At 39.1% G+C, this 22,032-nt stretch overlaps 1 protein-coding gene across 2 annotated transcripts in view; it reads right to left on the bottom strand.

Annotated features, from left to right (window-relative positions):
• PROS1 (protein S) overlaps nt 1-17,580 on the bottom strand; it is a 68,615-nt gene extending 51,035 nt beyond the window's left edge. The window contains exons 1-2 of one of the 2 annotated variants that reach the window (XM_074333221.1): nt 17,347-17,480; nt 16,422-16,503 (exon numbers count right to left, since the gene is read on the bottom strand). Coding sequence is in view for 1 of the 2 variants with exons in the window: in XM_019755543.2 (XP_019611102.2) it covers nt 17,347-17,422 (76 nt within the window). In the remaining variant the exon portion in view is untranslated. Of the gene's footprint in view, nt 1-16,421; nt 16,504-17,346 lie in introns of both variants that reach the window. The other variant, XM_019755543.2, reaches the window with a different exon arrangement.
• Nucleotides 17,581-22,032: the final 4,452 nt, after the last annotated feature.

The raw sequence follows: 22,032 nt of genomic DNA, 5'->3' as shown, positions 1-22,032 counted from the left end.
CTACCCTTAAATTATTTTTTAAGTTGCTTTTTCTTTAAAGAAAGCTATTACCCTGGCTTTTCTCTAAATTTCACATTTTGTTTCATATTGAGGACTACGTTGCTAAACAACTGATTCGTCTCTTATTATTATGTTAAGGATTAGAAAAATGTTAACAGTATTCTCTAAAGGTGAACTATGCCTGTCCTTCAGGAGTGAGCAATAAATAGGCTGACTTTAAGAGAGTCAAAGATCATAAGAGATCAGTCTGGATAAGGATTTAAATCCAGGAAAAGAAAAAAAGGAAATCACCTGGGAATTATATACTGCACATATTAAAGTGCGTTCTAAAACATTTGGCTTAGAAGGGCTGATGGCTCATATTGATTTAGAAAAGCTATTTGATAGGAAAGCTATTGGTGACATTAAAAAATCTGTGACCATTGATCTCCGATCCAGAATAGATCAATGAATGAATAGGGAAACAATGCCTGAAGTGTTTAGCCACAACAGAAGTGAAATGGGCCTCTTCTTACTCCGAGGTATAATTATAACTCTAATTTACAGCCTCTAGGGGAAAAAAAAAAAGTAGAAGAAATCAAACACTCCGCCATTGTCTCTGCAAGATTAAAACTTTGATTTATCCATAGACAGAGAAAGCAGTCCATTTTACTTATTCCTTCCAAAACAACAAATATTTCTACCCAAAAGACAGAACAGGAAGCTTATTACCCAGAAAAAAAAAAAGACATTGACCACTTCTTGTATTTGACTTGTTTGCTGTCAGTGACTGATTAAATACTATACTTCATCAGAGTTCAGATTTTGGTGAGGAATGAAGAGGAATTTTCTATAGTCCTCTCTTTTCTTCTCTGGGCTACTACATTGCCAACTGGCTATACTTCCTGAGGCTATAGTGGGTGGTCTCTTTTATGACGTGTAGGAAGATATTCACGCACAGCTTTCCTTGTCTTTTTTTATCTCCTACACACTAGGATACCAAAATACCATCTGATTTTGACGTCATGTACCAAGAGGTTACAGCACAGGAAATGTTTTGTTTTTTGTTCTATTTGACCTATTTTTTTTAGGATGGCATCAATTAATATTATTAGTTCACTGGCCTGTGTCTGTATTTATGTTTGGAAAAGCAACAGGCAAACTGTTCCTGGACATTTTTAAAGGCAACAACGAAAGAGCTGGCCTAATTCTGCAATATCCCATTTCCTGCATTATCTCCCAGATCTCCCCAATAAGCAAGTCTGAAGTGTGCTTAGAGGTTTACAAAGACTCTAGATCTCAGTGGCTTCCCTTTTGACTCTTAGGATATTATTTATTTTTTCAAAAAGTGCTGATATGGAAGTGAAATTACGTGGAACACTGGTATATCATTGAGTAGGTGTTTCTAATTCCATACAATTTCTGCTAGCCTCTCAGAACTCCCTGTTGACATTCCAAAACTCTGTAAGACACAGCCTTAGTAGCAATGGAATAAAATTATAACTTACTAAGGAAAGGAAAGAAAATTACTGGGATAAGGAGTCAGGGAAAAGAAGGAAAATAAAACAAGTAATAAGGAATGGTGCATTTCACATATAGAAACTCAGGCCCACTTGAAAAAAAGAAGTAACCACAGACAAAGTATAAAACCAACTTGTCCTCTTTCATAGTAATGAAAATAATAAAATAAGCATTTGTGCTTTAGTTGACAAGTCATTATGGGCTAAATGTGTGTATCTCCCCCAAATTCATAAGTGGAAGCTATAATCCCCAGTGTGACTGTATTTTGGAGATGGGACGCTAAGTAAGCAATTAAGGGTGGGGCCCTGATCCCACTGGGTTAGTGTTCTTACAAGAAGACAGAGAGTTCTCCCTCTCTCTCCGACTACCCCTCTCTCCACACATGCATGCACAATCCCAGGAAAGGCCACGCGAGGATTATAAGGCAGCATCTACAAGCTAGGAAGAGAACCCTCACTAGAAACTGAATCTGCCAGAACCTTGATCTTGGACTTTCCAGCCTCCAGAACTGTGAGAAAATAAATTTATGTTCTTTAATCCATGTAGTCTGTGGTATTTTGTTCTATCAGTGAAAGCAAACTTTTGTTAGATAAGTGATTTCAGCGAATTCTCCAAGCTGAAAAGCTAGTGAAAAACCTGTTGATGAATAAAACAAAGGAGAGGAAGCCTTGATCCAAAATATACACACAGAGACGCAATGAAAGTAAGAACTTTTGTGCCTCTTGGAAATTAGCCTCAGAAAGGTTATAATACAGCTAGCAGGAGAGTGGGAGAAAGGCAATTAGAAGCAGGGGGACTAATTTGAAAGTCCAGCAAACACACACAGCACTGCTTTCCCAGTGCATCCCAATGTACATGAGGCAGTATACTCAGAATGAGACCAATAAACATTAATTGTATAAATGAATCAAACAATGTGTATACACAGAGCTACCTGCTAACTCTCCCATTTAGAAGACTAGTAGGAATCCAGATCAATATATAAAACAGCAGAAGAAACCCTCACAAGTCACCCAAAATCAATCCAGTACTATTGCTTAAATAAAAAGAGATAACCAAGAATCATCAGAAATATGGAAGAAAAAATTAACAGCTACCGGCAGCATGACAAAGAAAACTGACATGAGAAAAAAGAGGTAACTCACAGAAAAGAACTTCAAAACTTTCAAAAATCTAATGAATATCCTAATAGCTACTTAAGAAGACAATGCACCCATGAAACAAAGTAAAATCAAAGAAAAAATACTTTGAGAAATTTACAATATGATTGTCAAAATGGAAGGGTTGAAAGAAAAGAAAGAAAGAAAGAAAGAAAGAAAGAAAGAAAGAAAGAAAGAAAGAAAGAAAGAAAGAGAGAAAAGCTAAAGACATTTCCTGGAACCAGGAGCAAAATTTCAAAGAGACAGAAAACATGACAGTCAAAGTCATAAAGGATCAATTCCAGAGGATTTCCAAAAAGAGAATAGAGCATATGGATGGATGGAATTATCAGATATGCAAAGACAGACAATTTTCCAGACCTGATGAGAAATACCGGTTTTCACGTAAAGAGGCTCTACTGAGTGCCAAACCAAATGAGTGAAAAGAAAGCCAATTTAGACATAGTATGATGCAATTTAAAAACAAAAAAACAAAAAAAAACTAGCACCAAAGAAGCTCTGGAATCAACTAATAGAAGAATAAGCATCAGATTAATTTATACAACTCCATTCATTTACAGAGGATAAAGACCGTGAGTTTAGCCATCAAAATAAAACCTGAAATCTGCTCCCTATAGATCGGAGAGATATTGCTTGGGAAGGATCCATGTGTGGAATCGGGATGACAAAGACGAGCAGAACTTCCAGTCACTCCAAGCCTCATCTCAGTACAGTGTGGAAGACAGTTGGTAGAGCAACTCAAAAGATTATTATCAAAGAGTAATGCCCTCCTTACTTTGGCAATTGATCCCGCCCAATTCCCACATAAGCTCCTAAAGAGAAGCCTGGCTACTGGCACACCTGCCCACCCAACTAGGACTGATAGCAGGTTTCCCAATCCAAAAAATGTCCTGTTAGAGAAACTAACCTAAAGAACCACAGAAGACCCACATGCTAGCTAGCTACCTAGTCTATCTAATCAGCTTAGGGCTATATTTAAAAAATATGAGCTAACAGCCAAAGATGAACAGATATTTGCATAAAATTAACAGCATGAAAGAGAAGGACAAGAGAAACAGATAGAACATGACTCCAAAGGTAATCAAGGTACGTAATTGAAGACAGAAGATAACATTTAAAAATGTATAACTAATATCCTAAATAAATTAAGAGGATCTGGCATTCATAAAACAAAAGCAAGCTGCTATGACAAAGGAAAAGTAGAGAACTAAAATATGATTTTGAAATAAAAAGTTAATGGGTGAACTGAAAGAATGAATTATCCTCGCCACTCCGAAAAATGTCACCCTTCCCCCCCCCCCCCGCACCCATTGCATTTACAAAAATTTAAAAAGAAGTTAATGTCCAGTGTTGGCAAAGATGAGAAGAATTAGGCACTCTTAAAATCTACTTTTAAAAGCAGATTTCAGGGAGAAATATAATAATATGTATCCAAAACCTTCAAAATAGGCACACTATTTAGACATTCAGCTAATAATCCTATTTCTAGGAAATTAGCCTGAGGAAATGAACATGGACAAATGCAAAGGAATATACATGAATATATGCATCACAATATTACTGATATAAGCAAGACAGTGGAAATAATCTAAATGTACAAAAATATGGTTTGGACATATATTATGATGAACATAAAGAAAATTATGAATCTATTTTAAAGTGCGACATAGATTTTAATTTATTGATATGAAAACAATCATATTTTTGGGTGAAATAAGTTAAAAATAAAATATAAAGCACAATTCCATTCTTTCATTTATATATTTTAATTTCTAAGAATGTATATATGAAGACAAAAGAGCTTAGAAGAATACAAAGCAAAATGTTATATTGGTCTCTGGCTAGTGGGACTTCACATGCCTTTTTTTTTTCTTTTTTTCTTCTTAGCATATGTCTGTATTCCCAAATTAGATTATATTAAGCACAGATTAACTGAATGGTTTAAAAATGTTAGGGAATCAGTAGAATATGGCTAGTAGTTTAAACTGCTGATCAATATGGATAGAATGTCAAAAGGGAAACTCAGGAAACACTAATATTTAAGGAAAAGCAGAGGTCACAAAACAACAGAAGCAGAATCAGTAACACATACGTAGAGAGAGAAAAAAAAATTAAAGACTATAATGCTTATTATATTTCAAAAAGATAAATCTCAACAGTGTCAAATGTTGGAAATAATTTATTAGTAGTAATTACTAGTATGTAGGATGAGAGTTAAAATCTGTACTGCTGGTTTAACAACAGGATGACCATAAATATTCTGTAACCAATACCAGTGAGAGGAAATAGAGACCTCCAGAATAAACTATTTCTTCAAGAAGCTCACTAGAGACAAGGAAGAAAAAGAAGGGGTAATAACTTTAGATGGAGGCAGAGTCAAGATAACATTTTCCTAAACTTGGGAAGATGCACCACAGAATAGCTGTGAAACCCAATGGAAAAATGCCAAATGTGCCATTTTGAAAGATGGAAAATATCATATAAATGAAGGAAGTTATAATTTTACCACTTTCATGAAAATTTAAAAGCCATTGTTATTGAACACGTCTTTTTAAAATTCATTCCAAAAAAATGGACGAGGACTATAAACATTTATACTGATGGCCTAGAACTAGTGAGAACTGGTTCCTATTCATTTACTCATTTGTAGAAATACTCAGATCTATTTAGATAAATTATACGTATTTTACTTACCCATAAGCTTGGAGGATTAAATTTCTATATTTAGAACAATGTAATATAAATAAACCTCTTAATTAAAGAAGTTTTCTCCGCACTAGAGTTAATAAAAATTTATTACATTTTTTAAAACCAAAAAAGTAAACAAGTAATAAAATGCATCATAATTCTACTTTCTAAAGACACTATTAAAATATTATTTTATTTCCTTTGACTCCTTTTTGTTATGCAAGGATTTTTTTTTTTTTTACTGAGATATAATTGACATTTAACATTATATTTGTTTCAGGTGTGCAACATGATTTGCTATATGTATATATTGTGAAATGACCACCACAATAAGTCTAGTTCACATCCATCTCCCATATAGTTACAAATTTTTGTGTGTAATGAATGAGAACTTTTAAGTTCTACATTCTTAACATTCAAATGTACAATACATTATTATGAACTATGGTCACCATGCTGTACATTGCATCTCCAGGACTTATTTATTTTTATAATTGAAAGCTTATACCTTTTATACAGAGTATATTTTTATTTAAAATTATTGAATTCTTAATGGAAACCATATTACAACATATAAATATATCAAATTAACTAACGTACAACTTAAATTTAGAGTTATATAAACAACATATTTCAATTTCAATTTAATAAAAATGAATTATTACCCAATCCCCCAAATTATTATAATTATATGTATTTCCCAGAAATTGTAAAATAAAACAGAAATATTTTGATTAAAAAATGTGTATCACCCTAGAACAAGAGTTAAGATGTATTTTTTTTTTTGCAGCACCAAGGTGTTTTTTTCTTTTAGCTTAGCAAAGCATTACCCTCAACTAAAACTTAACAATTTAAAGACAATATAGTTTTGCTAATGTCAGTTGTCATCCTGCCTTTTTGAGTCACTGAATGGTGACCTGAAATGCCAAACCCACATCTGATAAAATTTTAAGACATCCGCATTCGTTTGGAGCTGTGGTTTTTGTGGTCACTATTGGCTTCCTCTGTTAGCTTTCACTGAACTCTTCATCTCACAATCCTCTTCTCTCTGTTCTTAATCAACTTAAATGTGGAAATCAACCCCTTCTGAAGAAACACTGGGGGCAGGCGGCAGGGAGAAGGTGGGAATGGCTGCACTTTATATTAAAGCAACTTCTAAAATTGCAGGTTGAATCCTAGAAATGCCAGCTCCTAAAAATCTTTTGTCCGCCTCTCATCTAATAATTTCTGATTGGAGACCTTCCTCCAAGCTGTGTTCTCTGCCATGTGGTTCACTTCCTTTCTCCCTTCTCTGACATCTTTCCTCTTCTCTCTGCCCGGTTGTCCCCTACTGCCTCCCGTGCAATCTGTTCACTTCTTAGAACCATTTATCTATCTTCCCTGCTATCTCCTTATAGACCACAATGATTCAAACTTCAAGTGTGCACAGGAGTTACCTGAGAGTCTTGTTAAAATACATGGGGTGGGGCCAGAGATACTTCATTTCTAACAAGCTCCCAGGTACTACTGCTGCTGGTCCATGGACTACACTTGAATAGCAAAGTTATAGAACATGTTTTCAGAACTTAACTTTCTAAACCTAAAGCCATTTTTCAAGGTAATTTCTAATATAATAGCAGTTCTCACCATAGAAATAATTTCAGTACCAGCTATTACTATATTTTTTTCACCCTGCTACAATAACAGCCAACTCAATGACATTCTACTACGTCACCAGCTGATATGTTAATACGCATATTTAATTATGCCCTCTCCCTATCACAAATTTTATTCACGTAGCTAACAATCTCACACTTTGTAATATATGTTACCGAAGTTTAAATATCTTGTTTCCCCGAAAATAAGACCTAGCCGGACCATCAGCTCTAATGCATCTTTTGGAGCAAAAATTAATATAAGACCCGGTATTATTATATTATATTATATTATATTATATTATATTATATTATATTATATTATATTATATTATAATGTTTTATTAGACCTGGTCTTATATTATAGTAAAATAAGACCAGATATTATATTAATTTTTGCTCCAAAAGACGCATTAGAGCTGAATGTCCAGCTAGGTTTTATTTTCGGGGAAACACGGTAGGTAATAAGTATTTGCACTTCTCTTAGAGGAAGAAACTGTAATCTTAACCTTAGAAGAAAAATGTTTGTAACCGAGACAATGCTGACCAAATATTCATGTGCTTCCTTGAGATGGGGCTATCTGAACTATAAGCAGAAATGAATCTGGTAACTTCCATGTCAAAACAGTTAATAACAAGTACATGTCCTCTATTGCTCTCTCTTCTTGCAGGGACATTGGCAGCCATGTGTACCAGGTAGTATAACTAAAGATGAAAGAGATTTACATAAACCACACTGGACTTTACATGATTGAGAAATAAACTCTTATTTTGCTAAACCACTAAGATTTGGTAATTTGGAGATTAATTTGAAGATTTGTGGCTTAAAGTATTATTACTCCATAGCATACTTATTCTAACTATTATGAGATTGTGAAGAGTTTCGACTAATGCCTGTAACAGGTTATTCAATTATGTGCTGCTAATTTGCTCCTTCATTCATTCTAAAAACCAGAGGGCTTGATTGAAAGCAAAAGTATGCTTGGATAAGACAGGGTATTTCAGTTTATTCCTTGAACAAACTAACGAATAAAGCAGAAGATTAAAAAAACAAAACAAAAAACAAAGAATCCCCAAATATACTTAAAATATTAGAAAATAACAATTGAGAAAATAACGTGCTAAATCATCCTTTAATATAGATGGGGAAATAAAGATCCTAGAACATTTTATCACACACCAATTCATGACTCTTTAAAAAAGAGGAACAAAATATCATAAAATATCCTAAAGTTCAAGGAACCTTAAGTCAGATCACCTAGGATGGTTGTGGGGGGTGGGGACAATCAAAGAAAGAGTCTTCCAAACATGAGGACTCACATGTGAAAAGACCACAGGGTAGAGAGGACAGAGAATGACCCTCTTTGAGAAGGGAAGGAAAAGATCTGGAAGCCTCTGGATCATGAGCCTGGTATGCCAGTGTAGGGACAATAAAATTTGTCGGGCTCCCTCCCCCGGCCAGCTGCTAACCCTGACCAGCCCACCACCGGTCGGATAAGATGGAATGTCATGCAAGCACCGTCCATCCTGAAAATGTTGTTTGTGTATATGCTTATGTAAGCACCTTGGCTATGTGCCTTTTTTGTCTTTGTAGGGTATAAAGGGGTCCAGCCATTTCAGGGGACAGGACAGAGACGGTCTGAGGCAGCTGGCGCGTGAAATGGAAAAGCTAGCCTCTGTGAGGATACATCTGTCCTTTAGGCCGGCTCCTTCCAGTTTGACTGGGGCAGGGACCAAGGTACCTGGTCGGAGGGGACGAGTGGGGACTGGAGGCCCCACATGAAACTGTCCATACATTGGTCCCCTTCTAATGTACAGAGGGTTTTGTCCCTAGTTGACAGACACCGACACAGACTACAGTCTTATTTATAAAAACACAAAACTGTTCCCCAGACCAACAATCTACCTTGATGGCTATGGGGAAAAGACTGTGACGGTAAAAGCTGTTTTCTTACCACTGGGTATCGGAAGGCTCCCCGCAACCCCTCTCCCCCCCCCCCCCCACGTGGTGTATGTCTTCCTCATCCTGAAATACATTTTAGGAGTAGATGTGCTACATGGCCTCAGCTTATAGATGTAGGTCAGAGAGTTCTGCCTCCAGATCTGGGTGGTAAAAGAGGTGATACGTGGGCATGCTCATCAACCTCCTCAAGCGTTGCCACAGCCCTGGGGCATGGTTACAGTGCAACAGTACCGCCTGCCGGAGGGGACAGGAGGAGATTGGCCGTATGATTTTGGAACTAGAGAAGGCACATATTGTGAGACCAATGCACAGCCCTTTAATTCCCCGGTATGGCCTGTCAAGAAGCAAGATGGAACCTGGCAAATGACTGTGGACTTTACACACTGCAGTACCTGCAATCCATGATGTGATGGACTGCTTGACTGTTCACCTGGGACTGTATAGCTACTATATAGCAGATCTGACGATGTTTGCCATGGGCTTATAGCCCAGAATTTGGTACAAAGGGATCTGTTGCCGTTTCACTGTGTTGATGATGTTTTACTAACATCTGATTCTCTTTCAGATTTAGAGCAAGCAGCTCCCTCTCTTCTCCGCCACCTGAAGTCATGGAGCTGGGCAGTGAACAAGGAAAAGGTCCAAGGCCCTGGCTTATCCATCAAGTTGTGTGGTTAGGTAAGACAAAGGTCATACCTGAAGCTGTTACTGATACGATACAGACATTTCCCCAGCCAACCAAGGTCTCCCAACTGCAGACAGATTTAGGTCTGCCGGGGTACTGGCAGGTGTTTATACCCCATCTAGCACAGATAACAAGGCCTTGTACTCCATGGTGAAAACAAAAGGTGTCTCATGGTATTGGACAGAGACTATATATAGAACAAGACTTTGTTGCCACAAAACGGACAGTGCAGCAGGCACAGGCGTGGCAAGTAGTAGACCCTGATCGCCTGTTTGAACTTGATGATCACATAACCCAAGAGGGGTACAGTTGGGGCCTCTGGCAACGGCAAGAGCATCTCCGGTTGCCAGTGGGGTTTTGATCCCAATTGTGGGAGGGGGCGCAAGTCCGCTACTCCTTGATAGAAAAACAGTTGGCTGCTGTGCATGCAGCTTGGTGGCCACAAAAACCATCACAGGGATGGCATGAGAATTGGTTTACACACTCAGTCCCATCCAGGGGTAGGTCCATGTTTGGACCCAAAGACCCAGAGTGGGGGTGGCACAGACCACCATCCTCTTCAACATAGCTTCAAGCCCTTTGAGCACAAAGCTACAACAGGTCCTAGGGCCTGTGGAGCTTGTAGCCCGTGCTGTGCCGAGTGCTCTACCTAATGGGAAGGACTTGGAGCCCTCAACCTCTGGGGAGAGACAGCCCCTCAGTACCTAAAGATGCCCGGTATACTGATGGCTCCAGCCAGGGAGCTGCTGCCGTTTGGGCAGCTATTGGTGTACAGTCCAAACCAGATACCATTTGGTTTGATACTGGGGTGGGCCAGAATAGCCAGTGGGATGATAATCGGCCATGAGCCCAGACCTCTGGTTATTTGTACAGATAGCTGGGTGGTATTCCAGAGCCTAACGTTGTGGCTCCCCACATGTGTGGTTGATAGGACACTGCGTGGGGTCAAACCATGTGACAAGATTTCTGGGACCTAAGACAGAAAAAAGAGGTAACCCTAATGCATGTCACAGTTCACTCCTCTTTAACATCCCCGGACAATGCTAAAGCAGACACCTTAGTACGGGTCTGGTGGTTGGAACAGGCCCCCGCCACTGATGTGGCCCATTGGCTACATAAAAAATTACAGCACACTGAAAACAGGACCATGTGACAAGTGAACAAAAATAGGGAGCTGCCCTTGAAATGACTTGAGGTGGCAGATACCTGCCACAACTGTGCCATCTGAGTTCAGGTGGAAGCTCCCCTAGGAGATACAACAGGTTATGTGAGGGAGGGTGACCCTCACTCAAAGGCAAGTGGATCTTATAGGATCCCTAGATTAGGCCTGGTAGCCCCATGGAGGGGGCTGCTTTAACCCATGAGTTACAGTGATGTCAGAGGGGGTGGCCAAGTGGCTACCACAAGGGAGAGTAGTGCCCTGCTGTCCAAGAGGCCTGAGATGCAGGCCCCAGCCCAAACAGACAGACTGGCCAGTGAGGAACCCTGAAGGGGTGGAGTGTAGGGACAATAAAATTGGTCAGGCTCCCTCTCCCAGCTAGCTGCTGACCCTGACATGTCCATCAGTCCGATAAGATGGAATGTCACGCCAGCACCAGCCATCCTGAAGATGTTGTTTGTGTATATGCTTGTGTAAGCACCTTGGCTGTGTGACTCTTTGGTCTCTGAATGGTATAAAGGGGTCCGGCCATTTTAGGGGACAGGATGGAGATGGGTTGAGGCAGCTGGCGTGGAAACAGGGCTGGAGCGGAGACACACAGAGACCGTGGGCTGTGCCCAGAGTGTGAGGGCTGCTGAGACACGGGGCTGTGGGGCCCGTGCCCAAGGGCGGAAGCTATGGACTACTGAGAAACGGGCTGCTGTGAGTTATGAGGCTGCTGCTGGCTGCAGGTTGTAACCTGAGGACGTCTAGCTGTGTGAAGCAGTAGTGAGAAACTCTGGCTGTATCCCAGGAAGCCTGTAAAGAAGATGCTCCATGCAACTTCTTCCAGCTCCCCGAGGTATAGACCCCTTGCCCTCAGGACTCAACCTACTTGGGTAGCCAGGTTCAGATATCAGAAGTAGAAGAGACAAGAAGCAGCCAACAGATGCCTCTTGTTGACCTTTTAGAAACAAACTGCCATTTTGTGGAGACAGCCACTTGGTGGGATTGGTGGGAGGCCTCAGGAACAGAAACTGAATTCTGCCAACAGTCAATGAGCTTGGAAGAGCTTCAGATGGGACCTAAGCCCTGGTGGACCCCTTGATTTTATTTAGCCTTGGGAGACCCTGAGCACGTCCCTGGACTTGCGCCTGGACTTCTGACCTACAAAACCATGAGATAATAAATTGTTTTGTTTTAAGATGCTAAGTTTGTGTTCATTGTTACACAGCAATAGAAAACTAATACAAAAAGACATATATCATTTTGAATCCAGCCAAACGTATTAATATTGCCAATTTCATTCCATGGGCTAGCTAGGGTCACCAGTTTCAGTTCCTACTTGTTGGCTTGGGTGGCTAATGCCATCCTAGATGAAAGCTCTGCACACACCAAAATAACACTGAAGAGCCAGACATTCCTTGGCATAACAGAAGACTAGAAGACAGACATTCTGGCTTGAATTGTTCATGCGATTCCTACCTATTCACCTCTTCACTCATTCATCCCACCTCTCAATATAGAAGAAAAGGCTATGTTTCCATGATTATCATAGAAATAGATTTTTAAGGAAATCACTGAAGTTTTTAGAAAGCATTTTACTGACTATCCTCCTTATATTGGAAATGCTGGTGGAGGGGCTGCAGTTGAAATGGACTTCCAGATCTCAGGTGGAATGGGAGAAATCTTTGGGTGATGAGCTTAGGTAGCAGCCTGGACTCACCTGAATGAAAGTCAGGTTGAGTATATTGATCAAATCTTGGAGAGAGGATTAATAACAACCACAAAGAATGGGATCGGAAGACAACTCACAGAATTCTTCACTGAACTTTTTCACCCCAAATGTTCCTGGTGTTAGCAAATAGGGACTGTACTTTAGTTACAAAACAAAGAAATCACAATCTCTCCTTAATTACCAAACTTGAATAAGTTGATGGATCCAGAACCTCTTAAACGGAGAGGAGAGATGCCCTTAAAGAATCATATATAGAGATGACATATATGTATATATATATATGTGTATATATATATATATATATATATATATATATATATATATCAGTAATACTATAAAGCTTTATACAGTACTGTAAACATTCTCCTAGTTTTCTCCAAAGCAAAATAACTGCACTGGATAAGTGCACTAAGGAAAGAGATGAAAAAAACTTTAGTGATTATTAGATATTGTGATGTACCAACCTGCTGCAGCCAGAGGCCAACCTGCTATAGCCAAAAACAAACAGACAAACACACACACACTACAGCCTCTTTCAAGGGTGGTCCTAAGAAGCACCGGAGAAACAAAACCTTCACAATGGGCAGACATGTAAGCAGTATTTTTTCATTGTCCACTTTGCCTAGAATGAGAAATTATTTGAAATGAGTTGTTGCAAGTGGTCTGTCCAATGTTCAGCGACCTATAAAGAGCTATATTTCAGGCCTCGGGACAAGGAAGTCTGGGCAAGAACTGGCCCAGAGCTGGGAATATTTGTGTTCCAGGTAAATGCTCACAATATGGCCCCATGCCAGAGAAGTTCTTAATAAAAGGGGACAGAATGAAAAGAAGTTCTTAATAAAAGGGGTCAGTTACGTTTCTTCTCAAGGCTCTAGGACAAATGCCACAAACTCAAAAACCTCTAAATGTCAGAATGGTACCATAAACAAGGGAAGAGAATGTGGTAAATGACAATTGAAGATGCTTGGAACTGTGGCCAACTGGAGAGAGTATTTCTATCTAGAGAAGGTAGCTCTGAATCAGCTGTAACTGAATCTTACTATGTTGGAATGTGGGCCCAGTGTTGCCAGATCTTCCTTTATTTGTTAAGACAAGTTATAAAACCAAAATTTGAGATGAAATTTTCTAATTTCTTAAAATGCCATGAGGACCAGACACACAATTCTGTGAGTATATATGGCCCTCAGGCTGTTATTTTGTGTGATTCAGTCTAATGTTTATTCAATACTCATAAAATAAAAAAGCAGCCATGGTGGCAAGGATGGAGACTACTGGTCAACTGACTTTCCCTCACTAAGGTCCACCAGGCTTTCACTACTAAAAAAAAAAAGGTCAGAATTGCTATTCCTTTAGCTGTTGGAAATTGCACATATTGCAAAATTCAATCAGATACATAGTGGATGGTTGATTAGTTAGGGCTTTTCTATCATGGAGGAATAGCAATTTGTACTCAGAGAGAGAGAGAGATTTATTCTGTATTAGGATTTAATTTTTTTGTCGGCACCACTGTTGGTAGGTACACTTAGCTTTAAGCTAAACCACACAGCATAACCTCTAAGGAATTAAGTCTACAATTAAGGAAATAAATCAATGGGATGATTATGGCTTTCTTGGTCTTTTCATATACTCTAATGCCTGGAAGGACCTAGCCTTAGGGAATGATGGACTGACCAATTATTGAGGGCTAAGTCCAGTGTATGGTGCTCTTCGTCCTAAAGCCAAAATACACACATCAGGAATGAAGGCAGAAAGGGAAGAAGTACTTGTCATGATTTGATGCTTAGTGATTGTTACAGGTTGAACTGCGTCTCCTATAAAGATAGTGAAGTCCTAATTTCCCAGTGCTGGTGAATATGACCTATTTGTAAATAGGGACTTTGGAGATTATCAAGTTAGGACAAGGTCATACGGGTTGGTCCTAATCTAATATGTCTGGCATCCTTATCAAAGGGAAATTTGGAACAGAAACATACATGTACAGAGCAAAGATGAGGTGAAGACAAAGGAAGAATGCCTCTAAAAGCCAAGGAATATCTTAGGCAACCAGAAGGTGGGAGAGAAGCCTGGAAAAGATTTCTCCCTTCACAGCCCTCAAAAGCAACCAATTCTGCTGATACCTTGACCTCAGATTTCTAGCCTCCAGAACTGTGAGAGACTAAATTCTACTGTTTAAGCCACCCAGTTTATAGTATTTTGTTACAGCAGCACTAAGAACTTAATTCAAAGACCTATTCCCAATTTTTTAGCTTTCTTTCCTTACAACTGGGTTCTGCTTATCTAGAAATTGGAAAACCAGGGGGGAATAGATTCACTAGGGGATATATGCTCCACTAAAACAGAAGTTGAAGCTGCTTTAAAGCCATTTAAAGTGTTTTACTCTTGGTTTTTAAAAATAATAATAAGAGAGGTTATACTAGAATGATAAGGCAAAATAGTGTTGTCACATAAAAATCAGAGTTATTCTCCTCCAGAGTAACTATTGTATACAGTTGAAATTGTAAAAGAAGGATACAACCATCCACAGGTCAGAACAATAGGGTTCCGGTTCTTCCTGAATAACGGTGTAGGTTCATCTCATTGAGCAGACAAAAACCCAACACAGGAACTGCCAGAGAAATATGAAATGAGGTTGTGAAGGATGAAGTCCTTCCATAAAACCAGCTCCAGCTTATAACCAAGAGGGATAGGCAAGCCCTAAAGCAAGTACCTTTATTTCTTTGCTTGCTTTTCATTATTATTTTTATTATTATTAGGCATATAGGATGTGTTGGTACACTACAATGTATAATTTCATCCCTAAAGCATAGCCCATTGACATGGGATTATGACAGAACAAGAGGAGGCATGGACATCACCTGATGACACTGAACTAGGAAATGATAGGCTTGAGCCTTCCTCCTTGGGTATGGTGACAAAACCTACTGAGGAGGTTAGAATTAGGGTTGGTGTTGTTTCTGTTGTACTTCACTTATTTACATTATATTAGAAATATCTGCACATATTTGAAATATTTTCAAATGGTGTTTATGGAAAGAAGGGAATGTGTGTATGTTGTACAACCAATAATTGGAATGTGTAGACTTCTCTTGTTTCTGCTTCCTTCCCAGCATCCATTCCTTTGTGGGAGCTGTCCTGTGCTCTACCTGATTCTAGTGAGCTGTCAATCACAGGACTCCAGAAACAAGCTAAGCCAAAATGACCAGGCTGTCTTTTCTAGGAATTTCAACCATGAATAGAGACACACAGGACTAGAAGGCAGTTAGAACTGAGTCATTTGGTGGCAACTGCTAATATAGTGAGCACATGAGTTTCCACTGTGTAGATCACCTAAACATCCAAGTCCCTGGCTTCCCTAGGCCTGGTTATTCAGCATACCGTTCAGTAGCCTTCCAATAAATCCACTCAGCATCTTATGGCCTTCCTTTCTCTCTCTCTCTCTCTCTCTCTCTCTCTCTCTCTTTCTCTCTCTCTCTCTCTCTCTCTCTCTCTCCCCCCCTCCTTCGCTCCTGCATATAATACACACAGACACACACACACACACAATTTTTAACTCTGCCTAGATTCAATGAAAATGGAATAATCTCTATAAAAACAAAGTGCCTAGCAAATTCCTGTGACAAGCTGTAAATGTGACAAGCCACTTTCGCTACTGTTTCTCCTCTCCAAAACACTGGTTAACAAGCAAATACGTGATTGTCCTAATGACCTATATAGATAACGATGCAGTGCATATGGTCTACATATAGGCTTAATGAAAGATTTTGAATGTTCACGTTCTGCTATTGTAGCTCTTTAAAATCAACAAATAATATTTTAGCTTCTAAATTAGAATTTTAAAATACCTCATTCATCCGGATCAGTAGTGAATAGGAACTAATGGAATGTTAGTAAATTTCTACTTAATTCTCCTTAAATTACCTTCTTTGAAAAATTTACGTTGGAGCTTTAGAAAGCCTAAAAGTTATTTGTAATTCAGAGTTTATCTCTCCCAGGCCATTTCCTGAGAATAAAACTTAGCACAAGTCAGCATTTTTAATCAATGAGCATACTTAAGCTTTAGAAAACAAACGTATTAACTGACAATTAAAATCCTCGAAATGCCTTGACACTCCTCGTGTTTTTCAGAGAAAACTCAATGTCGTTTCTTGAATCCAGGCCTGCGTAGGGACATAAAGAACTGGAAATACAAAGATAAAGACAGAAAGCTCATGCCCCAAACACAGATCAGTGGTACTCAGTGCCAAAAAGCCTCAGGACAAAATGATCTGGGAAATACCATATTAAACAGTCTTTTTTATTTCAAGGTCAGAAAATGACATCTGCTTACTGGTAGGCAAACCTGTAATCATCCTAAAACAATTCGTTTGTCAATGTTGAGATAAGTAAACCAAGCTCAAAGTTCAGCAATTGCAAAACGGTGGTAGGTTGCAGCAGGGGGTGCTGGTTGGACAGGCGCCTGTACAAAGGGAAGGCAAAGAGGGTTGCCTTTTCCTCTCTACTTTTGTATTGGAATGTGTTCATCCACGTCTTCTAACTGGGAAGTTCAGCTGTTGGGGGCGAATGGATAGGTGATCTAATTCCTTCACTGATATTTAGTGTTAACCAGGTTCTTGATTCTGTCCTGTAGGCAACACATGATTCCTAGACAGGGAACAAATACTGCCCCTGCCCCTGCCCCACCATTACACTGCCCGCTAGATCCACGGCTGCTTCCATCAGCCGGCTGATTGTCCAGACTTGCCGGAAACTTTCTAGGAGGCTGCAGCCCCAGAAAAGAAAACCCTATCAATAAGGCTGGTAGCTCAGTTGGCATTGCTGGGAGAAGACGCTATTGATTACTCACAGTTTGCCTCTGAGACGGATAACACTAGCGCGAGGCACGCCAGCAGCGCCCCGCAGCGCCCACCCAGGACCCTCATGGCCAGGTCGGCAAAGGCGCGGGGCGAGGACCGTGGCGCGTCGTGGTGGGGACTCGAGCGCTCGGCGTGCGATGGAGCTGTGAGCCCAGGCGCGGCTCTCTGAGGTCTGCGGCGCAGAGCACCAAGCGAGCGAGCGCTCCGGGCAACAGCGGGAGCCGGGGGTGGGGTGGGGGGGGGGGGACCGCCCGCTCCCAGCCCCCAGCCCGTGAGGGGAAGTGATAGAGAGGACATTTCCAGGAAGCTTTTCGGAGCTGGGGGCAGGGCTCAGGGAGAGTGTTGGAGGCCTAGTAAACACTAGAGACACCCTCCCTCGCCCTTTCCCGAACTCCAGCGTTTCGTTCCAAGTCTCCGGAATGTGAAGTTTCCCAGCGGGAAGGGGAAACGACTGCAGTAAAACAGCCCCAGCGAGCGAGGGTGGGAGGCTGAGTGGCCAAGAGAACTTTGAGGACACAGAGGACAGGGTATCCCTGCTAAGAAGGAAAATTCGTGAGAGATCGACGTTGCGGATGAGAACGTTAACGGAAACCTAGAAGTGAGGGAGGACTCTAGGAAGACGGCAAAGAACAGAGATAATGGAAGCAAATGGAATAGTTTTGATCTTCAGCATTTTTATTTTGTACTTGCATGTATGGTGTATTAAAAACTAGCAAAAAAAATGTTTTGAGAAAAAAGTGAATGTATCAAATTCCATCACCTTGGAGCACCTCGGTTTGGTTTCTTCACATATTACCTCTGCTTTTTGTGAGTGGACATACATATTGAAGTAGTGACAGGGTAGGTAGGAATGAACAGGAGGAGGCAGCTAGCCCCACTTAGGATGCCCCTTGCAGCTGCTCTCACTTGGGTCAAGGCCCCTTGCAGCTGCTCTCACTTGGGGTACAAACACCTTGCTTGCTCAGCAAGATATTGAGAACAAGATATGTCCTTAGAAGAAAGAAAAAGGCTAGAGAGGGAGAGAAGCCCTCCCTCTTATCAGAATACGGTATACATCCTGCTTCTCAGGACCCCTTTTAATAAGCTTCTCAAATAAATCATGGAAAATTAACAGGTTCATGCTTACGCCCTGAGAAAACAATCTTGAGAACCAGAGGGGAGGACGATACACCTCAGCAAAGAAAGAGAGAGATAACAAGACCTAGAGGGGGAGACCATTCCACCCATAGAGATAAAAATCCTCACACAGTGTAAGAAGAGCTGCTTCCCTCTCTTGGGTCATCCCTCTCCATTATCTCCCAGTGTGCTTGCTTTTACTAACAGACTTTTGGATGTCCTATGCTGCACAAACTCTCTTGACTGAATTATTTCCTTTAAGAAGACAAAGATCGAGGAAAACATTGTTTCCTGTAACAATATGTTATTTAATGTTTAAGGCTGCTGTGGAGTTAAGCTGCCGGGATACACATCGCAATACTCTGCAACTTACTAGTTATGTAACTTTAAGGAAATCGATTAACCTCTCTAAGCCTCAGTTGTATCATCTGTAAAATGGGGTAAGCGTATGTTTTCATAGAGTTTCACAATGTAAGGATTCAAAGAGATAACACATGTAAAGTAATTAGTGTGTGTTAAATAGTACTTAAGGGGTATTTGCTATTATCACTTCTAGTATTTCTGCCCAAATGAACATATCAGTTGATTTCCTTTGTATGTGGGCAAAATTCCACAGGCTGATCATCTTTCAAGAGTCTCTTCCAGCTCTACTTGTAGCTTTCTATGGTTTTGTGATTCAGCTGGATGGACGTTGATGTTAGTCATTTTTTTTGATAAGAATATTTGCAACGGAATTATTGAATTTTTTATTTTTTCTCTCTTTCCAGTTATCTTCCTTTTTACTGTCTGACTCTACCATGTCAGTCTATTCACCACTTTATATCCAGCCCCAAATGATTTAATTATAAATATAATTCTAATCTCTGTAGATTTATTTGGTATATTAGCAATCATAACATTAGACAAAATAAATTTTAAGTCCTATATTTAATTATTAAATGTATTTAGGCCATGAATCTTTCAAGCAAAAGCTCGATTTGAGAATCTCTTCATCTTGAGGGAGAATTAAGAGTAGAATATCAACTTTGAGATCTCAAAAGTTTTACAAGGAGGGAAAGCTTCCAAAATTGTGAATCAATAACATTCATAACAAATCATCTCCAACACAGACATAAAAAATGAATATAAAGGAATGTTAGAGAAACAGGCGAGTGCCTAAAAGAAAAATCTTATGCTCCCAAAGACTTCAGCTGAAAATAAATATCTTTTCAGTAAAGCAAAGTGTGTCACAGTGCCAGCATGAGTAGTCAGTGCTGAAAATTTTTTTCATCCTACCTATATTGTAATGTCAAACTTTGAAAAATTATATACAGAAATTTTTAATGTGAAAATTCAATAATATATCTTTGGATAAAATTTGGGGATTTTATCTCTAATTTATCTCAGAACTTCACTCTGTAATGGTGATATCTGGCTTTAGTTGAAAATCAAATAACACTTGGCCAGTTTTATTTGGCCAAAATTTGTTTTCGGTACAGTTCTAACTATGCAACCAAATCTCATCCAAAATTTGACTCCCAATCTAATCCCAGGCCCAGTCCTAATCCTAGCTCCATTTCCTTACCCAGTTTTATATTTCTTTATATGGTCTTCCAATATATTATCTAATTCACTTATTAATTATGCCATTATCTGCCTCCTCATCCTTCCCACCACTAGAGAGTAAGATCCTGGAGGGTAGGAATTTTTTGTTTTATTTCCAACTATATTCCCAGTGCCTAGAACAGTGAGTGGAACATTCAACTAAATTCAATTGAAGAGTGCAAGCCTGGGAATATTTATGCCAAAATATCCATAGTGATCATTTGCAGTGCTGTGATTATGGGTCATTTTTCTTTTGCCTATCTATATATTTTATTTTCCTATAATAAACTTTTAACATGTCCTTGGTGAAAACAAGTAATCAGGCTAAAATTTTTAAACTATAGGCAGGGAAGACTAGCTTGTTTTATTTGTTTGTTTTCTATATGTTTGTTTTAAAAAGGATAATGATTTTTGTGGTTGTAATTTAAGAATGTTACCTTATGAAATGTTTTCAAAATGGATCAGAGCTGAGAAAGGTTAGAAACCAAGTAACATTTAGACAACAAATAAATATTGTCAAGGATGTGGAGAAAAGGGAACCTTTGTACACTGTTGGTGGAAATGTAAATTGGTGCAGCCATATGGAAAACATATATTTTAGTTATACTAAAAATAGAACTATACTATATATTTTAGTTCTACCAGTATATTTCTAGTACATACAGAAGTGTTATATGATCCAACTATATGATACACTTCTCAGTATATAACCAAAGGAGATGAAATAACCAGCTGGAAGAGATATCTGTATTCTCATGTTCATTGCAGCACTAAAATAGCCAAGATATGGAGATGACCTAAGTGTCCACATATGGATGAATGAATAAAGCAACTGTTAATATAAATATATTATGTATTTATATATGTTATATTTATCACATACAAGGTCTGACAATTAAGTTCTCGAACTTATTGCAACAATGTTGCTAACCATTTTTTGATGTCAGAGGAATTATTCATTACGAATTTGTATCAAATGGACAAATAGTTAACCAAGTTTACTGTTTGGAAGTGCTGAAAAGGCTGCATGAAAAGTTAGACAACCTGAACTTTAGCCAACAATTCACGGCTCTTGCATCACAACAATGCACCAGCTCACAGGGCACTGTCTGTGAGGGAATTTTTAGCCAGCAAACAAATAACTGTATTGGAACACCCTCCCTACTCACCTGATCTGGCCCCCAATGACTTCTTTCTTTACCTGAAGATGAAGGAAATACTGAAAGGAAGACATTTTGATGACATTGAGGGCTTGAAGGGTAATACGATGACAACTCTGATGGCCATTCCAGAAAAAGAGTTCCAAAATTGCTTTGAAGGGTGGACTAGGCACTGTTGTCGATACATAGCTTCCCAAGGGGAGTACTTAGAAGGTGACTGTAGTGATATTCAGCAACAAGGTATGTAGCACTATTTCTAGGAAGAGTTTGTGATCTTAATTGTCCAACCTCATATATACTACATATATTTTGTATATATGTCACATATATATCATAGAGTATTACTAAGCATTACAAAAAAAAAGAAAAGGAAATCCTGCTGTTTGCGACATGTGGGTGAACCTGGAGTGTAATATGCTAGTGAAATAAGCCAGACAGAGAAATACAAATACTATATGGTACAATTTATGTTATATGTAAAATTGAAAAAAAAAAAAAAAGCGAAATCATAGAAACAGAAAGTAGAGTGGTGGTTGCCAGAGTCTGGGAGGTAGAGGGAAAGGGGAGAGGTTGGTAAAAGGTACAAACTTTCAGTTAAAAGATTAATAAATTCTGAGGATCTGATGTACAGAATGATGACTATAGTTATTTATACTGTATTGAATATTTGAAATTTGCTAAGACATATCTCAGATGTTTGCCCCCAGAAAAAAAGTATGTAAGGTGATAAATGTATTAATTAACTCAATTGTGGGAATCATTTCTCAATGTGCATTTATATCAAATCATTCTATTGTACACATGCATTACAATTTT

The sequence above is a fragment of the Rhinolophus sinicus genome, linkage group LG01, assembly GCF_036562045.2.
Source record: "Rhinolophus sinicus isolate RSC01 linkage group LG01, ASM3656204v1, whole genome shotgun sequence".
Taxonomy (NCBI): Eukaryota; Metazoa; Chordata; class Mammalia; order Chiroptera; family Rhinolophidae; genus Rhinolophus; species Rhinolophus sinicus.
Note: the sequence above shows the minus strand (reverse complement) of the source record. Positions and strands in the feature narration are given on the sequence as shown.